We start from the raw sequence: 21,051 nt of genomic DNA, 5'->3' as shown, positions 1-21,051 counted from the left end.
AAGGACATTGTTAGAATGATGAAGGGTGATGAAAGTGATGAAAGACCTTGAGGCCAAGATGTGGAGGAAGTGACTGAAGTCCCTTGGCTTGCTCAGCTTGGAGAAGAGAAGGTGAGGGGTGCCCTCATGGCAGCCTACACCTTCCTCATGGGGACCCTCACTGCCTTAAAGGGGAGAGGTGGAGGTCCTTTAGGTGTGCACAAAAGTGCTCAGAAATGTAGCAAACATGGTTTTCTCCAAACTGGACTGATTTTTATCTTCCTGCTCTGGCAATATTCCTCATTATTGCTAATGGAAAGATCCCTCATCAGTGATGGCTGTTGTAATGAGGTTACTGCTAGATGGATTTTGGGATGTTTGGAGGTGGTGGTTCATCAGCAGGCTGAGATATGCAAGAATAACAGGTAATCTAGAGGCAGGAGGAGCAGCTACTGGTGTGTACCAGAAGTGGCTCAGTGCTCAATGCATGCTGTGGGGAGATCTCATTGTGGCTTTTCTGTTGATATGAATTGGTTGTCTCCTCCTTCATCAAGTGTGTTCAGCTGCTAATAGATGTAGAAGTGAAATGTTTTCCTGCCTGCCCTTTTTTCCATGATGCAGTCCTGGTTTGCACAGTTTTTGACAGGGAATTGTAGTGGTTGATGCCAGCCTAACAATTCTCAAGCACAGAGTATGTCCTTCAGTTTAAACTCCGTGTATTTTGTCTGTCTGGTTACTACCAGGATGCTGAATTTATGGCAGTTTGAAACAGGTGCTGACAGTCCATATCTCTCCATAGGCATAGAATAAAAGAGAATCTGCTGCAGTGGAATGCCACCATCATACATAGGTTGCAGCATATTTTATAATTTTCTTAATGCTCCACTAACTTGGGAGCTTGACTTCATTAATGGGCATGAGCAGAGAAATTGGCAGTTGGTAGGGAATGGAAGGAACAAGAACTGAAGGACTGGAATAAAGAAGTGGCCAGAGGGTATATTTACTAGGTGTTTTATCTTCTTGCAATATTTGAACTTTTCTTCACTTCTTGTCAATATGACATAACATCAATGCTTTTTCCAGGTTTATGTTGTCTCTCTGCTCGTAATCATTCTCATTAAACCAACGTGTGAAGAACTGTGTGAAGAATGGTGCAGCCTGTGAGAGAATTGATGCTGACAGGTTTTGCTGTTTTGGAAATTAAAAAACATTGACTTGCTGAAGTCCCCTTTAATACTTGTGCTAGATTAGTTCTAGGACTAAGTGCTAAAAGAAATCCCACAAAAGGCTTTGCAGTCACTTTTCAGTTCTGAGGTGAAACAAGACAGTCAGAGGTGCAACAGGTTGGGTAATGATGACTTCAGCAGCAGAGATATTTAAGCTGCAGGTTGCCTAAAGTCTGGTTTTGCAAAGCAGATCAGCTAGTTCTTAATTTCAGGCACATGTTTGAATCCATTCTAGCTGAGCAAAATTCATCTCATCTTCTTTCCTACCCTCTGTTAAAAATCTGCCAGACTCACAAGGAAGGAAAAGCCACCAAAACACAGTCTAGAACACAATGTGCCTTCCACCATAGGGTGGAGCACATGGAGTGTCAGAAACCAGGCCACGCCAGTCTCCAGTCCCCTGATGACACATCAGCAGCCAAGGCCCAAGTACAAAAGTGTCCCTTCTGTGCTGCAAACCTCTCCTGGTGGGTCAGGTTTGCTGGTGGACTCTGCAGCCTCCTGTCCAGCCTGCTGACCTTCTGGAGTACATCCATAAAAGTGAATTTGGCTCATTATTCCCCTGCTTGTCTCTCCTTGCTATATGTAGCCCTGTGTCTGCCTCCCTTTGCTTTTCTCCAGACTGCTTGTGTGCAAGTTAACCTGTGTCAGGTGAAAGGTCTGGGGACTTCTTTGGTTGCTTGGAGGGCAGAGCTCTGTTCTGTTGTTCCGTTGCCCATCCTGGAGCTGCTTCCCTAAACCAAATTGCTTCTGGAGACTGTAATTATTCTTGCACCTTAGTGAAGGAGATAGTAATGGCTGTTTTTCACCATGGCTTAATAAAACTCTTAAATAGAGGGATAAAATGGAACGGAAGATCTCCCATAGGTTTTGGTTTACTGTTTTGCTTATCTTGGTGTGGGTTTTTTCTTCTTTTTTCTTTTTTTTTCTTTTTGTTTTGTTTTGTTTTGTTTTGTGTTTTAGAGAGAGAAAATGCTGATCATAATTCTAGCACATTCCTGTGTAATTCACACAGTAGCCTGAAGGAGCTGGTCTGATCAACTGATCATCTACTGTGGGCTGTGCATATTGAGAATGGGTGGTGTAGAAACTTAGGAGGAAAGAAAACTGTAGAAAGAAAGAAACTTAGATTTAAACAAATAGGTACAACGTGACCCATTCTCCTCCCTTGTGCTGTCAAGTCTCCCACTGCTGGCTCCTGTCCATGTGGGCTGATCCCAGCTGGTGCTGCTGGCTCTGCTGACCCTTGGGTTCATGGGTGGCTGGAGCCAGTGTCCAGCCCATTTTATGTGTCTCAAGATCTGCTCTGCTTGTTTTTCCACACCGTTATGCTGTGTTATTCACGGGGCTGTGGAGGAGGTTGGCATCCTCTGTGTCCGATCCAGATGTGCAGCATCTGGAGGGCAGGATTTAGCTCCATGTTTTTCCTCTGCTTGGCTATGCAAGGGGACAGAGATTGGCATGGTACCAAGTGCCAGGATTGAGGTTTGATCTATTGTCTTGACAGGGAAGGATAAAAGAAACCCTACCACCTCAAATTTTACCCTTGAGTGAATCTTAATCTTTAAATTAATACAAATGTGAGTGTTCCCATTCTGTGATTTTAGGATAACTGTAATCATTTCAAGAAAACAAAGGCTAGGAACATTATGGTGTTGAATGCAGAGTAAACTAGTGTTTGAAATGATGTGTTGTGCATCTGCACATGTCAAAAAAAGAGTTTAATGTCCTAATTTGTTTTGGATCTTGCCCCCCTCTCCTCTTGTTCCTCCCTGTTTTATTTTCTTCCTTTTGTGTCTGTAATTGCGCGCGTTATTAGAGCTGGCAGGATGAGCACCTCCAGATGCATCCTGCAGGAACACAGCCAGTGCTGACTATTCCCATGTCAGACTGCATGCCAAGGCAGTGAAGCTTGCTTGCCAAAACCCATACCCCTTCTGCACTGCTTCTAAACCCATCTTCTCACAGTATTTTGACACAGGGTGACTCATGATAACCTCAAGAATTGTCCCAGGCTTAAGGATGTGTCTTTTAGTATGTTGAGACATCCCTGGTAAAAGTAGGATTTTGGAATAGCATGGCCAAAATGGGTTTAAAATCTGTCATGTTGAACCTTTCACTGGGTTCAATGTTTGGGGCTTTTTTTTTTTTTTTTGGTAAACTTTCTCTGAATTTTTATGCACTCTGAAAACAACAAAAAAAATCACTTGTTTTTCCAAATATAATGCATTTTGTGTTGGATTTGTAGCAACAAGATAACAACTATTAATTTTATTATTTTACAGGTGTCAGGCAACAGCATGTCAATGATGCTCCTTCTACAGGATCTTTTCCTAACTGGAGATCTATACTATCACCAACACGGCCTTCCACAGAAACCAAGACTCCCTCAGTAGCTGATCTTTCTCTGGGACAGACTTTGGAGAACGCAGACTTGCTTCAGATGATCAAAACAACGCTGACTGGCGCCCGTGCCAGGACTTTGGACCAGATGCACCTGTCGCCCTCCCTCTACCAAGGCAGTGGGAGCAGTGCACCCCAGGAACCCGCTGAGGTTTCAGCCGAGTCGCCTCTGAGGCCGTCGTCTCAAGATGCAGATGACACAGCTGCTCTAACAGGTTTGCCTCAGCTTGGTATGTTTGCCACACTGCCCACCACACCACCTGTGACACATTTGAGTACAGCTGTGCCATCCCAGCCAGTGCCATTAGAAAACACCCTCCATTTCCAGAGAAAGCACAACAGGATCAGGCATGCTTGCAGCTGTTCCATCACCATGATCCTCCTCATTGGTAATCCAGTCACCTCATGCCATTACCTTTTCTAAACCAGCTGTACTGCCCATCCAAGTGCCTTTGTCTGCAGATCCTGAAGGTTTCTTCAGCACAGATTCAGCTAGCTCACAGGTTAGTGAAAGCAGGAATAGTGCTGTAAGCATGGTGCATTCCAGTGTGGTGAATCACAGAAGGGGTCCCAGCTTGTTTATGGGGGCCATGATTTTCATTGGATCAACAACAGTGCATTTCACAGAGTTAGTGGGAAAAGGGTTTCCTTTGGAAAGGACCTCTTTGTCATTTGTATATTCTGATATTCCTGGGTCAAAAAATGCATCAGTCTCCCCTGACAGTAATTTCCAAAAGTTTGTCATGGTTCCTTGATGAGATTATGTAAAATGTCTCTTCTACTGGAGCCATTTAGGACAGCACTGACTGGCAGAATTAGTGGTACCACTCTTCTGCCATCATCAGTTTTTCAGGAGAAAGCAGCGGTTCCTACATCAGTCTTCCATGCTGTGGTACTCCACATGTAATACCGCCAATGAGTCACCCTCAGTCTTTCACAGCACTGACTAATTGCACTACAGCCTCTCACCCTGCACCTTTCATGCCATCAGCCTCCAAGAGCTCGGCTGAGGTCTCCAGCTCAGCACAGAGCACGTCCTCCCTTTCACTGCCAATATCACTTTTTCCAGATGCAAAGCACGCTCGCAGTGCAGTGCTGCCAGTAGGAGAATTTAGAAGCAAAACAGATTTTCTCTTTAGAAATGCAGCACACTCCTCTCCAAGAAGCCCAAGGTCTCCCTCGCTAACGGAGACAAACGAGGTGTTTACTGGGGCAGCACGCACAGCCAGTCCCAGGGCGGCAGCAGCCAAGCAGGACGGGCTGCAGATCCCTCCCGCTGCTGCCTCTGAATCACAGCTTTGCAGAAACTGGACTGATGAAAGTTAGCGGGCAAATAGCAGCTGCTTCTGCCCTGCTCTCCCAAATCCTGGTGGCTTTCCTGTGGCAAGGAGAGCTCAACAGCCTTTCTCAAGAGGAGTGACAGCAAAGATGTCTGTGAACTTTACTGCTAATAATGTTCTGCATTATGGAACTCAGCTCTCCCAAGTTTCTCCAGGTATCCAAACCTGTACACTCCTCACAGGATCAAGGATACCAGACAGTGTTTTGGAGATGGCCACGATGACTCTCTGTTGATCTAGCTGCAGTGCCATTAATTACTTCCACTGTATGCCTTCCCAAACCTGAACCTGCTACCACAAATACTCCTGCCACTACTGCTTTTGTGACTGCACATCTTCCACCTGGAAAGTTCAGATGGAACTGCAAATGAAGACAGAAAGATGAGAGTACCCACTCTTGTGACCCCCACATGCAGAATATTCATCTCCAAGAGCTTTAAATCATTTAACCTCTGGTCAGACTTTGTATTCAATTGATAAAAAGCCACTGGCCTCTGTCATGCCTCCAGCTCGGGTACGTTGCCATCACTTGTTTCCATGACAATAGTGATGGACAGCCACAGTTCTGGCCTCTTCCAGGATTTTGAATGCAGACTCTGAAAGCAATTTAGATCCTGTCAGCCTTCCTGAAGTTGTAACTTCAGCTTCTGCGTGGACCAATAAAGCATTGCTGTCTGCAGCTGGCATTAGTATTCCTTTGGTGAAAACTTCAGTCCAAATGGAAGGAAGGGAGGTTGCTCCAAGTACTTTTCCATTGGAAGATGACTACTATGCACCATACTCAGTAGTGGCAAGTCTGCAAAACAAAATGAATACAAATCAGCAGCCACTCTTCTCCACCCCTTCAGCAAACTATACATATACATCCTATAGTCAAAACATTTCAAATTTACCCTTTCCTAAAAAGAATAACTTTTCAGAGTTTGATGTAGATGGTCTTGCACTGAAAACATCTCCTGTTTAGTATTCATCCATTGCTGCTGCATTGACAATGCCTGACTCTGTGCAAAAAAAGCATGGAAACACGTCTGAAAATATTGCTGATTTCTTCTGTGTTGGAGAGGTTCCTATCAGTATACATAAGAAAGCACTTCTCCATTTACATGTGCCTCCTATTAATGCTGCAGGTGCTCTCCCTAGCTCTATAGAATCCCAAACAAGTGATGCTGGAAAGATTACTGACTGAAAACATTAGGCACAGCAATGGTGCTGGCTTTTCAGCTCACTGACAGCTTGACTACTTCAGCCCCAAACAGGAGCAGTGTCACCCTCAGCACACTGCCCTTCCCTCTAACCAATCCTTTTTGCTCAATTCTCTTGAATAATTTTATCTGAGAATATTGTAAATCAAGGATGACTCTGACGAGGGGAGAGAGAGTGATACATCTGACTCCAACTTATCAGAAGGCTAATTAATTACTTTATTATACTGTACTATATACATTGCATCTAAACTGAATTTGCCACACACTTACTTTTGTTTCTAACTGTACAGAATTGTACTTATCATCTGACTCTCTCATCTCTGTCTCGTGACAGTCTGACACACACACATCTCCTGGCCCTGATAGGCCAAGGAAACAAAACATCCTCACTTTGGATAAACAACCCCCATATTGCATTCTACTTTGGCACAACACAGGCACAGCAAGTGATAAGAATTGTGTTTTCCCTTTCTCTGATGTTCAGATAATGTGAATCTCAGAAATATTCCCGGGAAGAATTGTGCCTTGCTTTTCTCTATGAAGAGAATGTGGCAACATGAGAAGACACTGGTTCTGGGAATTTTCCAGAATTTGCAGACAACCAGTTGAGCCCCCTTGTTATTTGTTTATGGCTGATAAATATCCACCCATATTCAGTGAGGATGAGTGGGACACAAATGCTACAAGTCAGTCTAGTTCCCAGTAACGTATCTAATAATGCTGCCAAGGGCATCCCATTGCAAACCCTTACCACCAGTGCTCTGCAGTCAAGTCATCATAACTTCTGTCCATGCATCACCAACACAGGTAGAGTCTCCTTTTTTGTCAACAACCAACTTTACCCATTCTGTTCTTACAGTGTTATCTGGAGTATCTTCTGGTGCAATACCTACAGTAGAAACTTCAGAAGCAAAACCACTAACAAGAAAATCATCTCCAGCTTCACCAGTGCCAGCTTCTTCCTTCTTTTCTCTAGGCACTGAAAACACACCTTTGCCATCCGTGATGGCTCTAAGCACACCGATCCTGACACTAACAAAAAATAACACTGCCACAAAACTGACACCGGATCTGAGCTCACTAGGAACACAGGCAGATTTTCCTTTTGCAACAAGAAACATGACTGCCTCACCTCTGGACATGCCAGCTCTGCTCATAACCCCCAAGAGCAGCACGGTCACAGCTTCCACACTCACACCCACAGCCCACGTACCAAGGCAGATAGAAACAACAGTAACTGACACCCAGAAGTTCCCGAGCTCAGACATCAGCAAAAGGCCAACCCCATCCCCACTGACAATGACAGCAGCTTTGACATCTATTACAGCATCAGCGAAAACAACTAGGCTTCCCCCTCCTGCCGTGGAACTCAGCCCTGCTGCTCCTGACACCACGGCAGCAGCCGCTTTCGCTAACATGACGGCAGCTCCCTCCCTGGATTGCCGGCTCTCTGCCAACATGATGGTGAAGACAGGTACGTGCAGCCTCTGGCCTTGCTGAAGGGCTCTGCTGTGTCTGTGAGGTGTGAGAAACACACCCCAGAGTCCAGGAATGTGGGGCAGCAGTGATTGATCTGTGCTGGTGAATCAGATGGGTTCGGGCAGGGTTGTTAGTTGGAAATGGTGTTGGCTTTACTTGTGGCTTGGGTTTTAACATGAATGTGTCAAATGAAGTGGTGAGATCAGGTGTTGTGGAGTTCAGGGGTCACTGCAGGACCACCTGTGTGGAGGGACAGCCCTGTAAGCTGGCATGGTTTAGTACCTGCTTTGCAGTGAGGAGTCTGTGCTACTGGAGAGGACAGTGCAGTGACCTGCCTTGGTCCTCAGCACTGTTTATGCACAAAAAACTTATTCTGTTCTAGTATACACACCTAATTCTATCAGTACAGATCCACTTGAAAATTATGTTTAGCATTTAGAGTTGCACATTTCAAAATGGGAGGATTTTGAGTTTTCTATGTGAGCAGTGCCACTTCTGGCTCCGGCTGTTTTTTTCATGGGCAGCTTCTCCTTAGCTGTAAGAATTCTGAACTAAAGGGGCCTGGAGAGGTACCTTGCCCAGGCTTCTCATGGACTCCCTGTGGCAGCACAGCACCAGAAGATGTGTGTCTGGGAGATCTCAGCAAAGAATAGGTACAAAAAAGAGTTTGTGACCTTGCATGATACAGGCTACAGTGAAATAAGCAGCTTTTGGAGCTAATGTGTGTTTCTTAGCTGCTAAATGTGCCCATCAGTAGTGTGATGAGTACAACAGCTATTTCTAAAGATAGAAGTACCTTGTGTACAGTATATAATTGAAAGTACTCAACACAGCTATAAAACTTCTTCTGCAAATTATAAGTGAGAAATAAGAAGGTAGTGATAGGTTTATTAAAGAAAGCATACAGATGCTTTCTAAATAGGAAGCAATTGAAACAGTGGAACAGCAGATTTCTTTTATGTAACTGTGGCCATGAAGATGTGAAGCCTGCCTGTGCAGCTCTGGCTCGGTCCCCTGGGAATGCTGTGCCAGTCTGTCCTCAGGCAGTGAGTGGCCTCACGCCTCCTTGGAGAGGCAGCATGGCAAAGACTTGTTGCTGCTAATGAAATTGCATTTGTTAGACCTTGCTCTGGAAACATGCAAACAATGGGCTATTGCCATGGGATGAATAGGGAGCTCAGGAGCTGCTGAGCCCCTGCAGTTCTTGTCTTTGGAGCTGCTGCTAATCCGAGCTGCTTTGATGATCCCTGCACAGCCAGCCCAATGTAAAACAATTAAGGAAAGCAAACAAGAGCGTGGTGATGTCTCAAACCACCCTGTGGCTTTTGTTGCTCCACAGTTCTGTTTCTGAACACAAGGAGGATGATGATCAGCAATGCCTTCAGGGAGAGTGTGAGAAAAGGCCTCAACCAAGTGCTGAGACAAGCTTTCAACCAGAATGTCAGCGCTCAGGTAAGCGTGCTTGGCTTTCCCTGCATGATTTCACCAAAACAGCTCTCCCACCAAAGAACCACAGCTGCCTGCAGCTCCAGTGGTGTCCCTGGATGCAGGAAGCCTCTTGGAGGGGAGCTCTGAGGTTTTCCTATGGAGAACAGGCAGAGGTGGCACGGCAGAGGTGGCATGCACTCTGGTCTCTAAAAATATAAGGAATACTCCAAAGTTTTAGTGGTTTATTTGATGAAGAAGAAGAGAGAAATGCAAACTTCTTTTTAGTGTGCTCTGGCAAATGACTACTGACAGCAACTTCCTCTTCCCCCTCCAGCTCAGGAGTGACTTCTGCTTGGGGGCAGCCGGGTGCTGCTGTGCTCAGGCTGGATCAATGGCAAGCATGGCTGGTAAATGGGATGTCACTGCTGTCAGTCCACTCCCTGCTCTGAAAACCCAGTACCTGACAGGTGCAATTTCACAGGAACAAGAATCCCAAGCAGGGAGAAAGAATGTTTTATTGAAAATAAATGGAGGTGATTTGTTCATCACTTTGCAGCTAAATTGCATGAACCTCTGCACTGCTGTGTGTGGGAGCAGGATCGGGTGGGCTGCCAGGGTCCTTTTCCTTGGACACAGCTTCCTGTGCACTCAGGTTGGGGTTTGTGTGAGATCCAAGCCTCTGGGAAGGAAAAAAGTAATTTTTCTCAAAACAGAGGTTATCAAGTTGACTTCGGTCCTCACGCTTTATTGCTGCAAGTGTGGAGGATGTCACTTGCCTTGGGAATTGTGTGCTCCTTGGCAGCAGCAATAAAAACTACCAGGTTTAGTCTCCTGCCTTTTTACAAACTGACAGAAGCTGCTTTCTTCTAACAGAGGAAAATACAGAATTTTGAGGTAAAACTCAGCTCATGTTTTGACTCACAGTGTGTCCATTCTTGTGGTTTGACATTTCCACTCATATAGGTCCGCTCATAGACTTAACCACCTGGGACAGTACAGGAGAACAGGAGATAAGAGACAGCCCAATCAAATATTAGAAATCTTGTCTTTCAAAAATCTGTCTGCAAAATCTGGAATGACATAAAGTCAGTGAACTTCAGGCACGGAGGAGGAGCTGGAAGCGCTCTGTGTTTTTCCATGCATATGTAAAATGTCCCAGTATCTGTGCACGGATGAAGGCCCAGCCTAACCTGGAGCTTTGCAGCTGTGGTAGCAGTTCTGCACTCCTTCAATTCGGGGCTCATGCTGCATGGACCAGGCCTAAAACACTCTGAGCAGCTCTGCTAATACCGTGTCTGTCGCTACTGTGTTGAGGATGGATAAATAAGGACACATAGACTTCAAAGGCTCAGAAGGCAAAATGCTATTTTAATAAAAACCACACACTTTTTATAGACAGTTATGATGCAGGTGGACCTGATTGGTCCTCAATCACTTGGCTAATTAGGCACACCAGTCTCTTGTAAATACCTTAGGAGAAAACAACACCAGCTGCAAAGATTAAGAATTGTTTTAATTCCTTCTCTGAGCTTTCCCAAAACTTCACAGAGCAATTCCTGGGCAAGTTTATCTGACTCTCTTCTCTGACCAGTTCTCAGCATCCACACCTTGTCTGATATGACACTAACTAACCCCATAGTGTTTGTAGGGGATTATAGGATAAAAACCCTGCAAGGGACACATATTCAGGGTGAGAAACCCCATCAAACAGCTGTCACTGTTTAGTAAGAAATGACACAGAATCATCAGAAGGCTGAGTGGCATAAAGTGCCCATCTTTACTACTTTTACACACTCTTTTATACACTGTCCTGATACAGGTGGACCTGATTGGTCATTCAATCAATACATTTCATCTGATTGGCTAATTAACAAGACACCCATTTATAAACAATCTTATGAGAATAACAAGAAAACAGATATTAGGAAAACAACACCTGCAGGTTGTTTTTAATAATTGGATCATTGTTCCTCTTTAACTCCCAGGCTGATTCTGGAAAAACTTACCTAGTTTTCTCACTCTCTAACCAGGCTGTCACATCCACAAACAGTGGCTGAACTGCTGTTGGTTTCTCTGGGTCTGCAATGAAGGCACTTGAGATGATAGTTCATGTTCAGACTCAAGTGTTTATTATTTCTTATCAGTAAAACAGTCTCACAACCATGAGTTCAGCAGCTTTCCATTAGCAAAGCACAAAATGGCCAACAATCTCTTGTTACAAGGTCTTTTAAGACTAAACTATCCAGTTGAGAACTGACACCTAGATTATTTTCCCTTTTAACCCAATAACTGATCCCAGGAAGCCTGCAATGTGGACTTTGCTGTCCAATTACAAAATGCCACCCAAACCCATGAAGAAGAAGGAAGAAGAAGCATGCAGAAGAAAACCAGGATGACACCCTGCGCCCTCCATCTTGCTTCCATTCACAACATACTAAAAATCCCAAAACCTAAATTTCTCACCAAGGGATACACCTGCACTCTATATACTACTATTCTCTATAATCTATTTCACACTTCTTTGGATTCTAGTCTGTCTTGAAGTCTAGGGAACTTTCTCCATGAATGAGGGTCCAAGTCAGTGCTCCCCTGGGGGTCAGGGCACCCCAGAGCAGACAGAGAAACATTCCCGGTGCCCTGGGTTTCCACAAACTTCCAAAAAAAATCACAAAATAATAAAAAAAAAATTAAAAAAAACATGCTGCCCTGTGTGTTTCAGGTTGAAATCCTGGAGCAGTCGAGTAACCTGACGGTAGGTTACTACGTCACGCGGGGCAGGCTGGTTTTCACGCCGGCTGCGGTCGCTGAGAAGCTGCTCGCCTACGGCCTCAGCAACGCCACGGCGGACATGAAGCAGCACGTGCCACACCTGCAGGCCCTGGTGGCCCTGGCCCTGCCCTGGCAGCCCCTGCCCGCCTACCACTTCCAGCTGAAGACGGGTGAGCGAGGGGTCCCTGCCAGGGTGGGTGTGAGTCCGTGCTCCGCTGCCCGGCTCTCTGGGGGCAGCAGGCCAGGCTCTGCTCTGCGTGCAGGCGTCCTGCGGGCACTGCTGTGAGGGCGATGTCTCAGGATTTTAGCTTTTCTATTTTTCGTATATTTGTAACCCTGCAATTCTTTAGTGTGTGACTCTAAACTCCATATAAAGGGTTAGCTGCTCTTCTCCCAGTTTGGGCAGGCAGAACAATTCCTCTCCAGGCCTGGGAATCAAGGACACCTCACTGCCCCGAGAGATGGAAACAAAAGTGAGCTGGGGGCAGCAAACTGGGGGTAAATTACTTCATTACCTGAAGTTGTAATTGGAGGATTAACTCCCAATATGCAAATGGACCAAGTTTATAAATCCCATGAAACCCATGGTATGAAACCCAGGTGTGAAACCCATGACCTGTCATCCATTTTTTTGGGTGTAGCCCCTGGGTGGGCTTTGTCTGCCTGAAATGTACCCGAAGGCCCTTCGATAAATACAACTGCATTTTTTTCCTTAATTTTGTCTGGCCTTTGTTTTTAGGTAGTCCCAAAAAGGCATCAAGGGGATGCAGCAGCAAGCATCACTGCAGAGTAATTGTGGGGCACTATAAGATTAGGAGAGGGCAGAGTGCTCTGAAATGATATATTAAATGATAAAAAATATTCCTTAGATGTGTGCTTACAATGTTTGTATACACATACTTATGGCAGTTACAAGTACATTTTTCCTAGAGTAAAAATAAAACAGAATTAGAATCAATATTATGATTGATTATATTTTGCAGGACCAAATGACCTACAAGATTTAAGATTATAACTTGTCTTTTTTGAATGACTTTGCTTACTGCCTGGCTCTGAGCAAGTATATGCACAGTGAACAGGCCTTACCATCTTATATATCATTGCAGAAGCAATCTCCATTTGTTTGTGGAAAGTATCAGCTCTAACAATGCTGTTTAATTCTTACATTTTGTCTTAATTAAGGCTAATTTAGTGCAGTTCCTGAAGTGGCATTATTTTCACCTGCTTAATGTGTAAATTGATCATTTTGTTCTTGGTGCTGCAACTGAGAATACTTTGTCCACATGCTAATGCCTTCCTTTTTCCAGAGCTGCAGTTTGTGGGTCAAACAGACAATATTCAGTCATGCAAATTTGTTCAGACCATGGAACAGCGGCTCCAGAGAGCATTTCAGGATGCTGAAAGAAAGGTCCTAAACACCAGCAACAACTTAACTGTTCAGGTACAGTGTTGGGTGCTTTGCCTGCTGCCAAACCCTCCTGGTTATTTGCCAGGTGTGTGTTTTTATTCCAGCACAGTGCCTGTGCTAGCCACTGTGGAAGGAATTTTGTTTTCATCTGCAGTAAGATTGTTTATGCATTGCAGGAAAACTTACAAATGCCTGATTTATAGAAGACTGTTGCTTTTCATGAATTGGAGTTTTACTGCTTGCACTTCAGTTATATAAATGAAATTCCAAGTATAAAAACACAGTCTTCCAAATTGATGTTTTTACTGAAGATGTTATTCTGACACATTAGTTGCTTTCAGTGAGGCTCTTCAGGTATAAAGATGGTGCCAGGCACAGTTGTTTTTAAGCCCTGAAATAATGGAATAGATTTCTTTCTCTTGGTATGCATTTCAGTTTCATACTCACGGGCACAAATTCACCACAAATTTTTACACACCTTTATATGTATAGTGGGCCAACACTCTTACATTCTATACCATACTTCAGGACTAGAGAAATTACCTTCTGGGCAATATTATGATATGTTTTTGATTTTTGATAAAACTCTGTGTATGGACTGTGCGCCTCAGAAGGAGAAAATTTTGCCATCAGTGCTCTGCTAATTATTTTGGTGCTCTTTCTTGTGAGCTCATGCTCAAACTGGTGGACGTCAGAGAGGCAGCAAAGCATGGGGCAAGAGAGGCCCTACCACAGAATATAAAGTGATTAATGATCAAGTTTTTCAACAGCTGGACCCGTGGCATTGAGGGGAACTTCATGGTGCCTAATTTGCTTGTGGTGGAAGTGGCAGATCTCAAAAAGCACCTAAGCAATTTTGGAAAGAGCACTAGGAGAAGGCTGTTTTTGTGGGTGTTGCCAATTTAAGGAGAGACAGGAAGGAGATCCTGAAGGCAACATATAAGCTGGGGAGTAAGAGACTCAAGGGTGTGATCTTGATGATAAATTTTTTTAAAGTTATTCCAGTACCATGCAAAAGATTAAGTCTATGCAACAAAACACTTATGAGGGCTTTAGATTAATTGGAAACTGGGGAACAGTTCTGGAGCAGATAGAGCCAGTTTAGAAAAGGCATTGCTGCCCTAGGAGAGTAGAGGGAAGGTGGGTAAAAGGAATGAAGCATCTTCCATGCAAGAAGAAATGAAATTGGCCATGGCTCTCCAGCTACTAGTGAATCAGGAGTGGCCACTTGGGGTTTCCTATAACAGAACTACTCAGATTTAAATAACAAGAAGCATCCTTTCACACACTGTGTGGTAAAGATGTCCAGATGTAACTGGAGGAAAAAAAATGTGGAAATTACAAAAAACACTTGGCCAAAGATATAGAATAAAAAGTCATCAACCCTTTTAAAACCCAGGCATATGGTTTATGGCTCTAACACAGCTGTGGAATAATCTTACACTGTTGAGAGCCATTTATTCCTCTTGTCCTGTGCTAATTCTCCAACCCTCTGCTCCAGCCATTTGTAGGTGGACATTGGCTAGGCAGACTTTTGGTCTGACCTTGGGCTCGTCTGATGCTTTTTTTGTACCATGGTTTTTCCTTTAACTTGGTGATCCAAACCATAAAAATGGAGTATTTAAATAACATTCATGAATGCTGTTGGGCCTACCTGTCAGTAGCCAAATAACCCCATTCCCCTTGCTCTCAGGTGTAAGTTTTTCAAGAAAACATGTGGGTTTTGTTCCTGGTGTTTGAGAATCCCATCTAGTACTTACTGAATAGAATTGGTCCTCAAAACGTAGTAATCAGATTTGGGCCCAGGAAGAAACTGGCACTGAGCTGGAGTAGGGAGGAGGGCAGGGATTCATATGATGTTAGGGACACAAAGACATGATATCCCTTAATTTCATATGGAAAATCTGTGGGTCTAGAAACCAGCAGTAGGAAGGCAGCAAAGACAGCAAGATAAACAGCACAATTTCTCTGCATCAAGCACTGGATGGTTTTTCTGATAAGCATCCTCTCCCTCATCCCACATTTCCTGGTAAAAACAGGGGAAAACATTTTCAGTCCTGGCTGCCCCTTTTCTGCCTGCTGCTGTTCTCCAGGAACCCTGTAAGTGCTAAAGCAGGGATTAAAGTATCACACAAGTAAAGTAGGATGAGATGTAGTTAATCCATTCTTCAGGTTAGCCCTTCCCCAGTTTCTTTGTATTGCCTTATTTTTATTTTTTTTATGAGCTGAACCACAGCAACGCATTATATTTTGCCTCTGTTTCAGATTTTGAACACCTCCAATGTCTCCCAAGCTGTCACTCTGTTTTATGTAGTGAAAAATCAAAGCACAACTCTAAATGGCACTATTTCCAGCAACCTTCTTAATCAGCTGTCAGCTGAGCTGGTGGGTTTCTACCTCACCTACCCACCTCTCACCATTGCTGAATGTAAGTATGTGCTTCCTTCCCAGCATCAAGATTAGCCAGCACCAGAATTTGGCTTTGTTGTCAAACTCAGGGATTGTAGGTAGTTTTTCTGCTTACTTTTTAAACTGTATTTTGTTAAAAGAAAAGGGGGGGGGAAATTAGATTATTATTTTTTTCCCTTGGGTTCAGTGTTTATTTTGGCTGCTAGCAACACTGGCAAAAAACTAAGGAAAAACATATATGCTCTGTCATTAATAAAAAAAAAATAAAATTCCTGTGCTAATTTCTGCTTACTTTTTAAACTGTATTTTGTTAAAAAAAAAGGGGGGGAAATTAGATGATTATTTTTTTTTCCCTTGGGTTCAGTGTTTATTTTGGCTGCTAGCAACACTGGCAAAAAACTAAGGAAAAACATATATGCTCTGTCATTAATAAAAAAAATAAATTCCTGTGCTAGGTTGCAAACAAAATAAAATTGTAGTTTTATGAAAAGCAAAGAACAAAAGGTCCCAAAGTCTTCATTTCAGGAGTGCTTAGCCCAGCACTGAATGAGCTTTATCTTCAGCACAGCCCTTTGCTTGAGGGGAATCCTCAGCCCTGGTGGTTGCTCCAGGGGCTGGGAGTGTGTGTTTGGCCAGTGGGGTGAGCTCCACCTGTGCTTCTGTTTTAAAAAGCTGTTGGTGCATTTGCTGAGAACTGCACCCTCAGCCTACAGGTGGTCTGAGCACTTGGGCATCAATGGTTTTCTTGCATTGCTGTTGCTATGAAGGCCCTGAGGTACAGAGAGCTGGAGACAATTGTGTGGGCAGCCCGTGTGGTGCATGTGCTCTCTGACTCTGCCTGCTAGTTTCTTTAAAATGATTAAAGGGACAAGACACTTGATTATGGGGATTTCTGTTTAATCTGCTTGTTGATGTGATGTGTGAAATTAAGCTCGCTGCAGACTGGAGTTCTGTGTCTGCTGGGGGTGAGAAGAGACATGCTGGGTACATGCAGACTGTTGGAAAGTGAGCACTGAGGAAAACACAAATTCGCTTGTTCGGTGTTTTTTTTGTTTTTTTTTTTTCCCCTCAGTCCATTTTGTTTGCAAACAGCCCAACAGCAGAGAAATTACATGGGACAATTCACCAGTGACTTGCAGGATGAGCTTTCTGTGGGAGAAGTGGTTTCTCTCTGCTGTGAAGCAGTCAGGAATCACAACTAACTTAGGTGGATGTGCAAATCTTTGGGAAAGGAGGTTTGTATGTCTTTCTTGAGGCATTACCTATCAAATTATGATATTTGGAAACAAATAGGTGAAACTGCCCTGTAAGTTCTTGCACTGTGTTGGTGCACTTTTGAGTCTGAGTTTCCATCACGGAGTAAGAGTCACATACCATCTATTAAAATCTTAAACTCTAATTTTTTCACCACATGCTATTACACACTTCTAATCAAACTACACACCCATAATCCCAGTTCCATCATTCAATTTTAGAAGCCTTCTCCACAGCCTCAGCTCAAATACAGTGCTCTCCTGGGGGTATGAGTCTGTCAGCACAGAAAGTCTGAAATTCTCAGCATCCAGGGCTCCAACAGTGGGCTTGTGTTTTCATTAAGTCTTTCCACAGGGGAGGCAAGGGGAGGCAGAGGGAGAGAGGCTGTTGGTAAAGGGTGTGGTCATGGATCTAGACGGGATGTCCACCATTCCTCATGAGACTGTCTCCTTTTTGATGATGCCCTGCGTTTAGGACATGTTTTCATCTCCTGGGCCATCCAGGAGTGCAAGGAGAGAGCTGGAGGAACTTTTGGTGCTGGCTGTGCTCAGTTCAAGTGTTTGGCCTCCAAAATAGGGCTGTTGCATAGGAAGAGGATTGTGGTGCTTCTCACAAAGGCAATACAAGCACATGCTTGGTAGTCAGGAGCTGTGCAAGCCATTTGTCACACAGCAAGCCTCTTGTGGTACTGCAGTTGTCTGCTGATCCCCACACATGATAAACAGACCTGATAAAGTCTTTAGCTAGTGTTTCTTTAACAACTAATGGCTTATATTTCATTTTGGAGCTCTTGGTTTTATTCCCAGTGCAGCAGCTGTGCTGCAAACTCATGAACTTAATGCACGCGCAGTGTTTACGGCTCCAGACTGATAGTGTGTCTGGAAAATGTTTCCTTTGAAGAGTGTTTGATGCTTATTCATGTGGCAGTGTAGTTGTCTCAGTTTATCAAACAAATATTGAGGTTGTTCTCCAAGCATGTTATTTCCCAGTAGGCTCCAGTGGCTCCTCCAGAGCCTTTGCAGTCTGTCCTGGAAATGCACAGCTCAGGGCATGCTGTGAAGTGCTCCTCAAAGGCAGCTACTATGTGCAATCAAATCTTTTACAATGTTTACTATTCCCAGCCACTTTGGGGTTTAAAAATCAAGGTGACTCAGGAGCAGCCTATCAACGTGCAGAGCATGGATGTTTTCTGAATTAAGTTCCTGGAATTCATCTATTGAACAAACGCTGAGCTGTGGAATGAATTAGCAGCATATTGAGCTTTACAGCCTAGTGCACGTTGGAGATGGAGGAGCTAACAAAAGGCATCACAACAGCAAATATCAGTTTCTCACAGATGCAGACACATATGGTAGTAATGCCTTAAGTGGTGCACAGTGAGAGAGCACCACACTCCAAGGTGTGCTCACAGTTTTGTTAGTCTCGTTTGCAGTCCATGTGGAGTCTGATCCTGGTATATTTTCATGTTATTTTAGGCTGAAAGTATGGTCTGGGCTACATAAGGATTAATCACAGAATCATCATGGAATCCCATCTGGTTTTCTGCAGGGAGAAAGCAGCAGAGATGAATACAACACCTATTACCTATCCTTCTTAGTTCTGGGCATTCCTGGGCTTCATCCAGACTCTGTCCCAGCCAGTATTTTGGCACTGTTTGGAGATATATGTTCTACTTTGTATGGCAATGCTTCTTCTGTTTACACTTGGTGTTCTTTTTCAGACAGAAAACAAATTGTAACCCTGAAAATTATGCTCCAGATCTCCTCTTGGGCCATAGTTCAATTTTATTTATTGCTGTCAGGGATTTGGGATGCATAATGTGTAGGATGTTGGAATATTATGACATAATTTAACCTTCTGTTTTTAAAGCTTTGGAGTATCCAAACCTTGATGTCTCGGAATCAACTAGAGACTACTGGGTGATAACAGGTACTTTCTAATGTCCTTCCCTCCTCCAGGCACTTCAGGTAATAATTTTTAGTGCTAATTTATATGAACAGCAGTGCAGTAATTTTACAGAGAAATAAGTGGCTGCCCACTGAACCTGCCTTCAGCTGAGCAAATGTACTTACAGTCACTCTGTGGCATGAGTGATAGATCATCTTGAACAGAGACATCTCCAGCAACCAACACCCACCTCAGAATTTATAGCACCTTGGTTGAAACAATTCTGAGAGCAGCATTACCTTCCAAGAGTTTTGAGACACAGCTAGACAATTTATTTATTTATTTATTTATACCCTGGGACATGGATTTAAATCTGAAATCAAAAGAGACACGTAGACATAACCCAGGAACAAAGGTGAAGCTCTTACACCAAGGAACTTTGTTTTGATTTGCTGACTATCTGGGTGCAGGGATTTTTTTCATCTTTCGCTTGAAGCTCTTAAGCTTCAAAATACTTTTATCAAGTCATTTCACAGGTGCCACATTCTCATGCACAATAATTTTGAGTTGAGAAATGATAACTGGGCAAGAAAGAGACCCTTTCCCTCAGACATTTTTGATGATACCAAAGCTTTTCTAGTTGATGTGTCTGTACCTGGAACTGTTTAATGCTCAGGAGAGCAAGAGCAAAGGGCTCTGACATTAAATAGACTCAGTTCCATCTTTTCATAAATTTGAAATAAAAGATAAGTTTATGCAGAGTTGATGATCCTCTGAAGGGAGTGGAGCAGCTTCTCCCAGTATGGACCCTGTGAACCTGATACTCCATTTCTTGCTTCTGTGCACTTGCTGTGATGCATTATTCTTGATATTACAATGGAAACTCTGTTTTCAAAAAGATCCTGGTGGTCCCAGATGACTTTTTGGAAATAATACTGAAAAAACCATACATATGTATGGATTGAATCAGCATGTCATATCACTTTTCTTGAACTTTAGAATCCAGCGTCTTTTAAATCTTGCATTGATTTATACTTCAGATGCCTTCATTTATATTTCAGAAATGTTTATTCAGGTTTCAGTGCTCTCAAACAGGATATTTTGTTTGAGACTGTACAAAATCCAAACTTCAGAGTTCAAATCCTCCAGGATGGAAACTGGTTAGCAGGAGCATCTGGCAATAAGCATAAACCCAGCAGATCTCAAAAAGTTTTGAACCTAATTTTTATATTGAAGATCACAGAATAGATGCTCCCCTGAGCCATTTTGGTAAACTGAAGGTCTAGAAATGGTATTTTGAGACTTTTATTCTCTGAAATAGCTTTGATATTATCTGAGGTAGGCGTGCAGGGACTGAAACTGAGGTGTGTTATATCCCCACAGGGAATTACTGAGAGGGGATAACAGTGTCCAGGTGTTTAATTTCCGAGTTAGTCTGCACCTCCCTGTCCCAACCTGTCCCACAGACCATGTGTTTCTTCACCTGTGGGTGCACAAAGTGATGATCTGTGTTTTTCCTCTGTTCCCACAGTCATCCAAGGTGTGGACATTGCCTTGCTGGGGCTGAACAACCAGAGCTTTGCCAGGCTGATGGAGCAGCGCTTGGCCCCGCTGTTCATGATGTCCCACCAGCAGGGAAGGAGGTTCAAACGTGCCACCACCGTGGGCAGCTACACTGTGCAGGTGCTCAATGGGTTAAAAAAAGGGCTTTGCTTGCATCTGTCCTGCTTCAGTTCCTGTAAAAGACATGCCCAGCTGAATTTCTAGGCTGGAATTTCCTGCTTTTCTCATGGGTATCAAAGCAGCGAGGGCAGGATGCCTGGCACTGCTGGTGGTGCCTTTTTCTGCAGCCAGCCATGTTGGCATGCCTGCCATCCTCGAGAAATCATCATTAGTTAATCAGTGTTCATAAATATTTTCTCTCTGGTTGCTATGAGGATTGGCACAAAGTACATATTTTAGCGTATTCAGCATAATGAAGAGTTCCAAGCTTTTTCTTCATGGTAAAAGTTTCCTAGGTAACTCAAAGCTACAACTTCTTTTTTTTTTTTTTTTTCTCTTTTTTGTTGGGAAAAAAATATAAGAAGCAGCCTTTATTTATACAGGGTTAGTCATCAAATCATGTGGCCCCAGATCATGTTATGAAGTAGAGACTTGAGACCTGAGTAATTTATTAATCATCCTTCTCTTATTTACAGCATTTTTCATTCAGTATTTTGAACTGATCACATTTTGTTTTCTCACCAATTAAGCCAAATGATGCT

General features: G+C 43.6%; 1 protein-coding gene across 1 annotated transcript in view; it reads left to right on the top strand.

Moving 5' to 3' along the window:
* Window positions 1–1,565: 1,565 nt before the first annotated feature.
* Window positions 1,566–21,051, top strand: part of KIAA1549L (KIAA1549 like) — a 78,159-nt gene continuing 58,673 nt past the window's right edge. Inside the window, exons 1-9 of the mRNA XM_039724969.1 lie at window positions 1,566–1,731; window positions 3,491–3,823; window positions 7,013–7,627; window positions 8,972–9,084; window positions 11,780–11,999; window positions 13,137–13,270; window positions 15,503–15,665; window positions 18,770–18,829; window positions 20,319–20,470. Coding sequence (XP_039580903.1) covers window positions 1,566–1,731; window positions 3,491–3,823; window positions 7,013–7,627; window positions 8,972–9,084; window positions 11,780–11,999; window positions 13,137–13,270; window positions 15,503–15,665; window positions 18,770–18,829; window positions 20,319–20,470 — 1,956 coding nt within the window. The remainder of the gene's footprint in view (window positions 1,732–3,490; window positions 3,824–7,012; window positions 7,628–8,971; window positions 9,085–11,779; window positions 12,000–13,136; window positions 13,271–15,502; window positions 15,666–18,769; window positions 18,830–20,318; window positions 20,471–21,051) is intronic.

This window comes from Passer montanus, unplaced genomic scaffold (assembly GCF_014805655.1).
Source record: "Passer montanus isolate IOZ18808 unplaced genomic scaffold, ASM1480565v1 scaffold54, whole genome shotgun sequence".
Lineage (NCBI taxonomy): Eukaryota > Metazoa > Chordata > Aves > Passeriformes > Passeridae > Passer > Passer montanus.
The sequence above is the reverse complement of the archived record's forward strand: the minus strand, read 5'-3'. Positions and strand labels throughout refer to the sequence as shown.